The following is a 13,427-nucleotide window of genomic DNA, read 5'->3' on the forward strand; positions in this document are numbered from 1 at the left end:
TTTTATCTAGGAGGGGCCAATGACTGTGAGAGATCTAGACAAGGAACTTTCTAGTGCCTCTACCAACTGTTTACATTATGCAAGTTAAAGAATGAATTGTATTCTGAAGTCTGTCAGTCAGGAACTCCATAACTTTGTACAGGTTTCTTCTTGCTGAGCCTACATTTCCTTATTGCTTCAAAAGAGTGGAATTTCACTAGATTATTGTTTACCAGTTGGCTCCACAATACCCTAGAATACCATAGAGTTCCTTGCGGGTGTTGAAGGAGCCAAGAGGGAGGTCACCAGGGTAGGGCTCTTGGTTCCACCAGAAAAATTCCTTTTTAATTACTTTTCTGCCTTGCGCCATCACATGAGATTTACTTAAATAAGACTAAAAACTCATGAGTCCCTTACTCTGATTCTGTGTCCTTTAGCTGTACATAGGCTACAGCCTTCCCCAACTCTGCCAAAAGGGCCATGGTTTGTGTGTTGTCTCTATGAGTCTCTATGAGTACTTTCAGAAGAGTGGTATTCAGAAAGCAGCTTGGAGACATTTATTTCATCATCTCTGGACTAAATCTGTATCCCACAGAGTGGAAAAATCCTCCTTTTCCAACCAAGCAAAGACACTTGATCATGATGTGAAACATACTGTATATGAGACTTGGTAACCTCATTCTGATAATAATCTTGGGAAGAAGGCAGTGAAGAACACTGCAGTAATAAAGCTATTGCAGGGACACAAGGTTCCTCACTCTGGAGTATTATTAAAAGAATTGTATATTATTATGTACAAACCTGTTCAGCTGATTAACTGCATATAAAAATAGAAGTTGAAATCAGTTTATGTGAGTAGTAATGCATGTTTCACAGATCATATCACAGTCAGCCTGTTTAAATCCTAATATGGTAATTTGGAAAAGCCCAAAAGAATTAGAGTGCTAGTCCCTTCTTGCACTAATATTCTGAAATGAAATATGAACAAAAGTATAATGTTAAATATTACCTTAGGACTAGAAATTTGTTGTGTGTTAAAGAGAAAATGGGAGGTAAGGAAGTTGACATACCAAGTATGCACATTATTTTGAGAATTTTTATGGGAAAAGGACCAGGAGCAATGGAGCAGTCACAGAATGGGACCTAGGATTCAGGTCCCCTTGGTCTCCCAGATTTTCTAGCCCTTATCTATCTTCATTTCTCTTTGTCCTCATTCCACCAGTGATATTCTCCTCCCATTGTCTTTTGCCCCCTGTTTTTGCCCTCATTTTTCGTTTTGCTTCCTCTGCTTCTCACAGTTTCTTACCTCTACCTTTTGCACCATTTTGCTTTTCTTCCTTTCCTAGCTCTGTACCTACCCACATCCCTACTTCCAAATGCCCTATAGTTCCAAACCTTGGGTACTGCTTTGAGTGCCCAAGGTTGCTTCATAAGCACAAGTAGCCCCCTCTGCAATTCTTAGCAAGCATTATTAGTTCTGAGAATGAGCACACATATTGTCGGAGTTACCTGTAATTTATTTTACAGCGTTGGTCAGTCTTTTGTGCTTGAAAGGAGCACATTTAGGCTAGGCTAACACCCAGTGAGTCAGCCCTACCTAATTACCTTTTACTGTAAACCTATAAGGGGATAGATCTGTAATAGGTTCATTTTAAATAGCCTTTTAAGGATTAAACAACAAAACAACAATAACAAATGTCCCTCATAATTTGGTGACCAATGAGAACTTCTATGTAAGACAAGCAGGAAGTTAAATTAGACCAGATTGCTCATTCAGCTATCACACTGAAATGTTGGGTTGAGTAAGCCCAAGTATGGAATACAATGTTCATTATAATGTGATGATTTCTTTTTGCATATTTGGCCCCCATTACTCTCTTCTAAGAAAGACGTGGCAGACACTTTCATGATATCCATAAACACATCAGAGGCAGCAATATCCTCTGGCTTTTAAACTCTGAAATCCCAGGTCACGAGTAAACTAAGTCATAAGGTGTTAAGTCACTTGTTGGCAAATATCGCTCATAAAACACTCAAAGTTAGTTGGAAATTCTAAAATGACAGAAGAATCAGATTAGGAGTCAGTTGCAGGCAACAACCAGCTGCATATAAACCTTCAATATAGATAGACAGATCTATGTATACATATATGTGTGTATATATATACATATACATATATGTGTGTATATACATATATTTTTATATATATGCATGTATATATACATACTTATATGGGTGTGTACGTATGTGTGTGTGTATATACACATATACATATACACATACACACACACATATATATACACACACACAGTTGACCCTCTGATCCACGGGTGTGAAATCCATGGATTCAACCAACCACAAATCAAAAGTATTTTTTTAAATGATGGTTTCATTGTACTAAACATGTACAGACTTTTTCTTGTAGTTATTCCCAAAACAATGCAGTATGATGACTACAGTCATGGGCTACGTAACAATGTTTTGGTTAATGATGGACTGAATATACAGTGGTGGTCCCATAAGATTATAATGGAGCTGAAAAATTTCTGTCACCTAGTGATGTCATGATGTCCTAATTCAATGCATTACTCACGTGTTTGTAGTGATGAGGGTATAAACAAACCTACTCCTCAAGAAGAGCCTCAGGCAGGTCCTTCAGGAGGTATTTGCAAGCAAGGTATTGTTATCCTAGGAGGTGACAGCTCCATGCAAGTTATTGCCCCTAAAGTCATTCCAGTTGGACAAGATATGGAGAGGGGACAACAGTGGTATTGATAATCCTGACCCTGTCTAGGCCTAGGTTAATGTGTCTTTGTTTCTTAGTTTTTGGGGAGGTTTTGTTTTGAGACAGAGTCTCACTTTGCTGCCCAGGCTGGAGTACAGTTGTGCCATCTCGGCTCACTGCAACCTCTGCCCCCCCGGTTTCAAGCGATTCTCATGTCCCAGCCTCCCGAGTAGCTGAGATTGCAGGTGCCTGCCACCACACTCAGCTAATTTTTGTATTTGTAGTAAAGACGAGGTTTCACCGTGTTGCCCAGGCTGGTCTCGAACTCCTGACCTCAGGTGATCTGCCTGCCTCAGCTCCCAAAGTGCTGGGATGACAGGCGTGAACCACCATGCCCAGCCTGTTTGTGTTTTAGTTTTTAACGAAAAAGTTTAAAATGAAAAAAGGAAAACATTTTTAAGATAGGAAATGTTTATAGTTTATAGGATAAGGATATTAAAAAGAAAATATTTTTGTACAGCTGTACAATGTGTTTTAAACTGTTACGAAGGAGTCAAAACGCTGAAAAAATAAGTTTATAAATTTAAAAAGTTACAGCAAGCTAATTTATTATCAAAGAAAAAAATTTAAATAAATTTAGTGTAGCCTAAGTGTACAGTATTTATAAAGCCTATGGCAGTGTATAGTAATGTCCTAGGCTTTCACATTCACTCACTAGTCACTCAGTGACTCACCCTGAGCAACTTCTAGTCCTGGAAGCTCCATTCATAGTGAGTGCCCTACACAGGTGTACCAATTTTTATCTTTTATAACATATTTTTACTGTACTTTTTTCTATTTTTCGATACACAAAGACTTACTTAAACACACTGCACTAGTCATCTACAGTATTCAGTACAATCACATGCTGTACAGATTTACAACCTAGGAGCAATAGGTTGTACCATATAGCCTAGGTGTGTAGTAGGCTATTCAATCTAGGTTTGTGTAAGTACACTCTATGATGTTCACAAAACGACGAAATTGCCTAATGATGCATTTCTCAGAATGCATGACTGTATTTACGTGGCATTTACATTGTATTAGGTATCATAAACAATCCAGAGATGATTTAAAGTATAGGGGAGGCTGTGCATAGGTTTTATATGAGGAACTTGAGCATCCATAGATGTTGGTATCTAAAGGGGTTCCTGGAACCAATCCCCCGTAGATACCGAGGTATGACTTGTGTGTGTGTGTGTGTGTGTGTGTGTGTGTGTACTAGACACTGGGCAATATACAATACTGTATGAAGCCCCTCTACCTCTCTGAGTGGGTACCTGCCCTTTGTTCCCCATTTCCAAACAGGTAGAGAATGATTGACCCATTTCTTCTGTAGAGGCAGAGGTGGATCAATTAAACCAGTAGTTTATATACAGTGTGCTTCACTCCTTGAAGAGCCCTTGTCTGCTTTTTCTAGGAGCACTCCCATCCCAGAGACTGGGAACAGTGAGACGTGGTATTGTGCGGTGGTCAAGAGCATGAACTCTGGATTCATACTCCCTGGATTCAAATACTAGTTTTGTGACATTGGGCAAGTTCTTCTTATCTCCACAAGCCTCAGTTGCTTCTCAATTAGAGATCAAAATAGAATTTATTATAAACAGTCTAAAATAAACTTCAGGGTTTATTTGTGAATTGCACAAGCTAATAATAATCATTCAGTAAAAGTTATCTATTAATACTTCCCATGGATATAATATTTATACAGATATCAAGATATCAATGAATAGCTCTCTTATAGTTCAGTTGCATTGTATGTTAAGTCGACTTTTAGGGCTGGACTGGAGCCCTCTCACCATACATAATATGATTTCCATGGTAAAATGTGTTTTGCGTCTCAAATATTCAGCCTACAAAGAAATGTCTGTACAGAACCCTATCCTCTTTGTAAAGTGAGTCTTTATATTGGTGCTGGGGCCCCTCATGGTTGCTAACATGTTTCCATGTAAATCCCCTGGTTTGTTTTCTAATTTCTTAACTTAAACTTTATAAACTGTTGTAATGAACTGAAGTCACAAACTAGAGCTTTTTAATTAAGTGGTTAATCCTGTTACAAAACTGCCTTAATAACAGTTTATTGAGTACATATGGATTGTGTGGAGACTTCTTTGGAGAAATGTGGTAACTTCTATGATGACTGCTTTGATCTTTTTTTAATTGAGGAAATTGTTAATATAGTAAATTGAATTATCACTTAAACTTAAAGTTTTCTCTTAGTACTTAGGTAAATTCAGTTGCACATCAGTGTCAGTGAAAACTTTGATGTTTGTGTGTTATTACCAAGATATTTAGAGTTATTATGAAGAATTTGAGAACATCAGAAACTTCTAGGTAATACGTATATCACAAGGAAGAAAGCCACCATTTTTCTGGCCAAAGGTTGTATTTCTAACATTATAAATAAGGTCCGTAGGTTATGGGGCCTATATTGCCTCACCTCAGGAAGAAAACAGATCTTGTTAAATGATCTAACAGATTAATCAAGAGTACCTTTTCTGTTCAAGAACAGTCAGAGAAAATAAGTTTCTGAACTATGTTTCAAGTTCCAGAGAACACTTGTTTTCTTCCCTTTCTCTATGGGTCTTTCTGCATTGGCCATGTTTTAGTCATCTTTTTCCAGTTTTCCCTCCCTTTGATGATGACATCTCCTTACATATGCTATTCATACAGCTCTCTTCCTTCTCCCACACTGAACAGTGGGGTCATCAGAAGTTATTATATGCCAGGCCTGTTCAGCTCAGAAAAGGTGCCATTTTTCATTTTCTGCATATCTTCTTAGACTTTAATAGGTCACTTTTAGGTTCTGAGCCTTAATACTTATGTATATAAGTCTGTCATAGTCTCAGCTCAGTTAAATTTATACATTTTGGCTATTTCGTTCAGTAACAAAAACATTTATTGAGCACGTATTTTGAGCAAGTTGTCACAAAATCCACGGTTGGTTATAACACAGCTCCTACCTTCCATGGGCTCACAATCTAGGAAGGAAGACAGACCTGTAAACAAATAACAAGTGCTCATACATAATACGATGTAAAAATAGACATATAAACATGCACTATTAGAGTTCAAAGAAGGAAATGGCTAACTCCATCTGCCGGGTGACCATGGAACTACCCTTGTTTGCTTGAGATTGAGGGACACAAAACCTCAAATACCAAAACCCAGGATAGTCCCCAGAAAACCAGAGTGTTTGGTCACCATGTTTACCTACCTGGGAGAGGTGGAGAAGACTTTAAAGAAGAGATGGCATTTTAACCAGTGCTTGAAAAGCAAGTTTATCAGGTACTTAAGGGAAATGAGGATAGCATTTTAGGCAGCAATGAAAGGCATTTCCTATTCAGGGAATGATGAACAAATTGGTGTGAGTAGTATGTGAGCTTCAGCCAGTGTGTATGTGTGTGGCGGGGCAGGAGAGGAGTTGGGAGAAGCGCCCTAGGGTGAGAAGAGTACAGATGGAAACTGGAACTGGAAAGGTGGGCAGGGGGCAAATCATACAGGACTGCCTAAGGAATCTTTATTATGTCCTGTGAATCAGTAGTTTTCAAACAACAATAATGATCCTCTGATTCCAGTGAATCCTTGCTTGGAAGCACAAATAAATGGAGAAAAACACACAAATTTTCTGATTGAAAAAGGTTTGTGGGCTGGAAGCGGTGGCTTACGACCGGCACTTTGGGATGCCAAGGCAGGTGGATCACAAAGTCAGGAGGTCAAGACCATCCTGGCGAACAAGGTGAAACCCCATCTCTACTAAAAATACAAAAATTAGCTGGGTGTGGTGGTGGGCACCTGTAATCCCAGCTACTCGGGAGGCTGAGGCAGGAGAATCGTTTGAACCCAGGAGGTGGAGATTGCAGTGAGCCATGATCATACCATTACACTCCAGCCTGGCAACAGAGCAAGACTCTGTCAAAAAAAAAAAAAGAAAAAGGAAAAGGAAAAAGAAAATGTGTGTTGGGGAGGGTCCTAGAATCTCTCTTCCTCTCTCTCTCCCTCTTCTTTTCCCTCTTAACTGCTCTTAGGAATTTTGGGGAGCATAGTTTGAAAACCACATCTGTGGACCATGGGGAGTGACAAAATATTTTAAAGCAGGAAGTGAATTACATGAGGAGAACTGTGATGAGATAAGATCGTTAAGGAGGATGGATGGAAGAATAAAAAGGCTTGAATAATGGAAAAATGGTTAGGAGGTTATCATAACCTTGGAACCATCTGAAAGAAGCCTGACTTTAAGCAAAGACAATAGGGATAGAGAGAAGTGAATGGGTATGAAAGACATTTCTAAAGGTTGCATTAACAAAACCTGGTGGACTATTTATAGTAAGGGTGGGGAGAGGGGAAGATTGCTGGGTGAGGAAGAAGGGGGGAAAGATGATTATATGGTTTCTTACTTAACATTAGAAGCAACCAACTAGTATATGGGAAATCTCTAGTCTAATTTCTAATAGCCACTTTATTTTCTTTGAGTTTTCATTAGCTCAGATAAAACCAACATGTTATCACTCATGCCTAGAACAATTGTCCTTCATCTTTCTTCATCTAATACTTGACTTTGCTAGTAAAACCCTTTTTGTTGTCATTGTTGTATTGGCTACAACTGTATTTGTCTCTCATTAGCAGGGTAGTGGATAGCAATTTTCTTTTTTTTACTAAGAGAGTCCTCAGCTTACTCACAGGATATGTTCCAAAGGCACATTTTTAAGTTAATTATTTGGACCTCAGAGTGCATTTTCCCATAGAAGTGGCATTATACATAGTGATTAGGTTCCCAGGCCAGTCCACAAAAGCCAGTTTAGCCCATATATAACTGAAAGTGTGGATTTTTGCAATGGAAATTAGTTTGAAATAATACTGTTGCAATTAAAATGAAAACAATAGTTGCAAAAGAAATAGTCTGGGTTTTTGTTTCCCTCAAAGGGTAGGGCTTGATGAAAAGCAGGTTTAATCCTAGGAAGACAAAGAGAAATAGATGGGGATTTTTTTGTAAATTGGACACTGCAGCTTTTTAACTGTATTTCTAAATAATGTTTTGGAGTTTTTAAAATAATAAAAGCAACTGTGTTCATTGTAGAAAATTTGGAAAATTAAAAAATGTATTTCAAAAATTAAGTCACCAACAATCCTACCATCCAGAGAGGACCAGTGTTCACAAATTGGTGTATTTCAGCCTTTTTCTTACTGCATGCATTTTTAAATCAGTTCACCAATAGTAATTATGGTGCATCGACATGATGAACTATTATGCAGCTCTTAAAATGATATTTATGAAGAATTTTTAAAACGTCAAAAAATATTTATGATATATTGTTGAGCAAACGGCAGCCTTGCATTTGATACCTTGTTTAGGGATGAGGGAGTATAAGCAGAAGATCAACACTTAATCAACCGGGGCAGGAGTCTGCTGTTAGACCACCAATCAAAACCTCCTACCCACCCCCTAACAAACCCACCCCCTATCAGACCCACCCCCTAACAAAAACTACAGCCAGACCTTTTTGTCGAAGTTCTGAGGAGGACATAACGGTTCTTTGAAGTACTGTAGAGGTTCGTAGCACTGGCTCTTCATTACTTCAGATTTTCCTTCAAATTACAGGGCTTTCTTCTCCCTTGATGTACTATTTCACTAGCACTACTCAGGCATAACGACTATGATTAAGGTCATTTTTTTGGATTCATAAATGGAATGGAAAAAGGGCCAAGTATTTCCTTAGGTAATTATGCATAGATTGAAGAGAGATGAGAAGGACTCGGGTAGAGAAGATGTGTATGTACTTTTAAGGAAGAAAATTATGTGGAATAGAATGTATTAAGCTAAGAATGGTGAAAGTAAAGTGAGAAAATGAGACAGTATAGCATGAATACAGATCTACAGAGAGTGAAAACGAATCTGGGAAAGGAAGAAAGAGACGTGCTTGCTTAGGTCTGGGCTTGGCTACAGAGCAAGCAAAAAAGCAAGAACAGTGACTTTGGGGAAGTTGTAGCCAGCTGAAATAAAAGAGTTTTAGGAGGAGGCAGGGAATGCAATTTGTAGCAACTGATTTTCTTTTAATAAAGGAATAAAGATGTTTGAGAGGACAAGTGCTTCAAGCACTAATCATCCAAGAACAAAAACAGTTTGAACTTAATTGACTATATCTGCTATGATTCTGCACTATTCGATTTTAGCCCAATCAGTGATTTTCTAAAAGCATCCCATCTCCTTTTAGTCAAAACTGGATTTGTCACTGACTTGTATTTTGGCATGGGAGTCCTAATAGCTGCCACCTGCATTTCCTGTTCATCAGTGGAGGTATTGAAAATTACAAAGGGATGAGAGTTGGGGGAAAGGAAGATGTACATTTCGTAGGGGTGAGGGATGTATTCACATATGGGTTTTTTAGTACTAGGAGGAAAAGCCAAAAGTTTCCATGCACTGTAGAGAAGCACATGGCATTGTAGTTCTCACACATTGCTATGCAAGACAATCTCCTATGGAATTCTGTGGCTCTTACGTTTGGTGTACATATGATGCGGAGATTCTAAGTTATTATGTGTGAAGTGGGCTTCAGGTTCTCAGCCAGGGATTCTCATTGTTGGCTGTAAATTGGAATCACCTGGAGAGCTTAAAAATATTGGCGCCTAGGTTCTGTTCCCAGAGGTTTTTACTTAATTTTTCTGGGAGTGAGAACTGTGCATGGGGATTTTCTAACTCTCCCCAAGTGATTCTAATGTGCAAGACAAGTCTGGGACCCTCTAGTTTAGCCCATTGCTTAATTACTTGGGTGGATTAAACCAGTTGTTCTTAAAGTGTTGTCCTGGAACCAGCAGCTTCAACATGAACAGGACACTAATACGAACGCAAATTCTTGGGCCCCTGCCCATATTTACTGAAACTCTTGGGGTGGCTCAGAAACCTGTGTTTTAACAAACCCTCTGGATGATTCTGATGCATGCTGTAAAGTTGGCAGTCACTAGATTAAACGGTTGTTCCTGACCCTTTCTAAAGTACATCTGTAGGAGTTACTAAAAAGAAGAGATGTCTTCAAGAGCTGATGAAAACTGGCCTGCAAAAGGACTTTTATAGAAATACCTATAATAATAATAACAGAAGCTAGAGTAGAGAAAGGAGAAAGGGGATGATAATTTGCTGCAAAACCCAGGCAAGTTCAGGAGGGAACATGTTTTCATAAGAGTTAGGGGGTTTGTTGCATGGGCTGGTAAAACCCTGGCAGTACCTGCAGGCAAACTCCTACTTATTCTTCAATACCCTTTTAAAATGTTAGCCTCTTCCGTGAAGCTTTCTCTGAGCTCTGGTGTGAACTACTTCATCCTTGTATTTACTTAGTGCTTTCTAGTTTCCTCAATTAGCTCTTGGTCCACTGTACAGTCGCGCTCTATATATGTCTCTCTCCCTCACTAAATTGCGTGATTCTTCAAAGCAAGATCACTGTCTTATTCATCCTTAGCTCTCCAGTGTCTAATAAACTATCTGGTACATACTAAATGCTCTTGAATTGTTTGCTGAAAGGAGGCATCAGTAATGGCCAGCTTTCTTGTATCAAGAACCTTCAGCTGGGCGCAGTGGCTCGCACCTGTAATCCCAGCACTTTGGGAGACCAAGGTGGGTGGATTATTTAAGTTCAGGAGTTCAAGACCAGCCTTGTCAACATGCTGAAACCCCATCTCTACTAACATGGTGATGCATGCCTGTAATCCCAGCTACTGCAGAGGCTGAGGTGGGAGAATCACTTGAACCCAGGAGGTGGAGGTTGCAGTGAAGTGAGATCATGCCACTGCACTCCAGCCTGGGCAACAGAGCAAGACTCCGTCTCAAAAAAAAAAAAAAAAAAAAAAAAAAAAAAAAAAGATGGGTTTACCTTTGTGAATTAATCATAGTCCTGAGTTCAGCTCTCTGATTGGAAGACTAGAGACCTTGATTCTCTCAGGACATCATGACTTGACATCTCTTAGTGGTGGCCTTATACTACAAAGCTCTCAGAGAAATATACGATTATTAGCAACTTATTATTTTACCATAATTGTCAGGTGCCAAGACTACTATTGTCAATTTTTCTCATATTTCCTCTCATTGTAGGTGTACCTTCATGGGAAATCTAATTAAAATCAATAGGGATACAGCTGCCCCAGGGTAAAAGTATTTGAGTTCTTGGGCCCCACAGCTTGCCTCTCTCATCCAGGCACTGGCATCTTCTGGTTCCTTGTACTTCCCTAATTCTGTAATGTACTCTCTTCATTCTACATCTATTCACAAACATTCTTCAAGCAAGATAAGCACTTAGTAAATCACAATTACCTTTCCATTGCACTTCCCCAAAGTTATACTCAGGTCAAAATGAATGGATGTATGTGTATTCTCCAAGTCTTTAGATAAATAGATTTACAGGCAATCCTTTGGTTTAATTTTCTAGGTACTTAATCACATATTCATTATATGTGGATTTTTTCTGGCTTAACTCTCGGAGGACAACAATATAACCTTATTTTTAAGTTTTTGGAGGTAGGACACTTTACTGTCACGTCAGTTACTGCCAATATTAATCATTTCTAAATGTTATAGAAGCTTTGAAAGATATGTGTCATTCTCTAAAGTGGAATTATTAAGACCCAGAATGTAAACCAGAAGAAACTGGATTTTTGCCTTCTGTGCCAACCCATGATTTTAATATGTATGTGCCGAATGGATTTTTCTATTTTTTTCTACAGGCATTGTATCTGATAGCCACTAATGGAACCCCAGAGCTCCAGAATCCTGAGAGACTGTCGGCTGTATTCCGTGACTTTTTAAATCGCTGTCTTGAGATGGATGTCGATAGGCGAGGATCTGCCAAGGAGCTTTTGCAGGTGAAAATAAAATAGGACAATTACAAAGAGAGGCATTATACTCAGCTTTTCCATCTCAATGTGTGACAGAGAGCTCTGTCAAGAGATGTCTAGAGTTAGGCTATTACCATTTTATTTTAGACCACAGGCACATAACTATAGGCATGCATCTAATACATGATTGATTGACATGTTGCCTTTCTTCTGAGAAGTTGGCAGTGTAATCCGTAAATCTCTTTTGTTCTTCCTGGAGTCTTATTTTGCAAGGAAAAAAAAGCAATGTGACCCTCTGGTGTTGGTGTTTTGTTCTAAACTTTACTTGTGCCCCTGGATGTTGTATGCAGGTGTTCTTGGCCGGAGGTAATTCTCTACATAACTATGCAATTATTTCCATGGCATTTGCTACTCTAATGCTTTACTGGTCAAAGCCCCTTTGCTTGTGATGCCAATTGGCAGGCACCTGCTTGCCTGGGTGAGTACCATCCAGTGGTGAGTGCCTCTGTAACCATTTGTCCTTTTCATGGCTCTCAGGGATTAATATATATGATGAGAAATAATACTTACTATGTACCAAATTCTTTCAATAAATTATTTCATTTTTATAACAACTCTATAGGGTAGGCATTATTATCCCATTTTATAGATGTAAAAGTTGAGGCTCACAGCTCTTGAATGGCAGAGCTGGGATATGAGCCCTGAATTGTCTGACTTTCTACCATACATCACACACAAACCAATTTAGATAAAAATATGTCTTTATTTGATAAAGCAGTACGTGCCCAGGATAATACACATAGCTTCACTGCTGGGGAGTGTTTCTCAGGGACATGTATGAAGACATTTAACATCTAAGAACAATGACTGCTATTTTTCTTTGTGATTTTGAACACATAAGCCAATTAAACAGAAGGTGCAACACTTGGTTATACAGCGCGTTAACCACAGATTGTCTGTTCTAGCCTACCCCCTGAAAGAAAAACCTGTTCCTGTTGTTTCTGAACTCCCTCCAGAGACAGCGCCATGCCCAGACAAAAAAATATCCCACCCTAACTCAGATCATACCTGGAATAGACCTTTTTGGAGAAACTGAAGAGACTACATCTTTTCTTTTCTGCTACCTGCAAGCATTTCACAGGTTATCATAAGGCCCTAAAATGTCAAATCTGGAATGGCCCTTTGTTAACCCTCTAATTAATCCAGCCTCAAATTACAGATGAAAGTCAACTTTTGAGTATATCATTTTTATATCTTTTTAGCCCTCCCACCACTCCACATACACATTCTGATACACATTCCTCTTATGTTTTCTTGTAAAGATAATTGAAGATGTAAGTTATCTTCAACTGGCTATCCAGATAAATGTGACTGTCCAGCTAAATAGATCATTAAATCAATTATCTAGTTAATTCATTCCCCAACAATTCTTTTATATGAACCAGTCAGATAACTGATGCAAAACTGTATTTTGAGTCTAAATTGAATAGTTTATTGCATCTTTTCATTTTATACATGTAAGCAACAGCCCGTATTTCTCTTTGAGTCCATGCAACTCCATTCTCTGACTCTAGCCTATTATTGCCATTTCCAAGATTAGAAAGGCGAGAGATGCATGACATTCACCCCACTGGAAGGCTGGAGAAAAGACACAGGTCTTGAATATTTGTGTGTCTTTCTGTATGACCTAAGACAATTCTCTGTCCATCAATTGATATTTATTGAGCAACTTCCATTTGTAAAGCATAAGTGCAGTATACAAACCTATTAAAAGGCATGATTCCTCCATTTAAGACGTTCACAACCTTCTTGGGTACATGAAAATATAATGCAAAGCTGTTTAGAGACTCATTCAACCCAAAGA

At 38.7% G+C, this 13,427-nt stretch overlaps 1 protein-coding gene across 11 annotated transcripts in view; it reads left to right on the forward strand.

Moving 5' to 3' along the window:
- The window catches only part of PAK3 (p21 (RAC1) activated kinase 3), a 291,282-nt gene that overhangs the window by 268,961 nt on the left and 8,894 nt on the right, over positions 1-13,427 (forward strand). For 8 of the 11 annotated variants that reach the window (XM_050776541.1, XM_050776543.1, XM_050776539.1 and 5 more), the window contains 2 exons: positions 11,453-11,590; positions 11,914-12,041. In XM_050776541.1, the coding sequence (XP_050632498.1) occupies positions 11,453-11,590; positions 11,914-12,012 (237 nt within the window). In that variant the 3' untranslated portion in view covers positions 12,013-12,041. The remainder of the gene's footprint in view (positions 1-11,452; positions 11,591-11,913; positions 12,042-13,427) is intronic. The other 3 variants (XM_050776548.1, XM_050776544.1, XM_050776547.1) reach the window with 1 other exon arrangement.

This window comes from Macaca thibetana, chromosome X (genome assembly GCF_024542745.1).
Source record: "Macaca thibetana thibetana isolate TM-01 chromosome X, ASM2454274v1, whole genome shotgun sequence".
Classification (NCBI taxonomy): Eukaryota; Metazoa; Chordata; class Mammalia; order Primates; family Cercopithecidae; genus Macaca; species Macaca thibetana.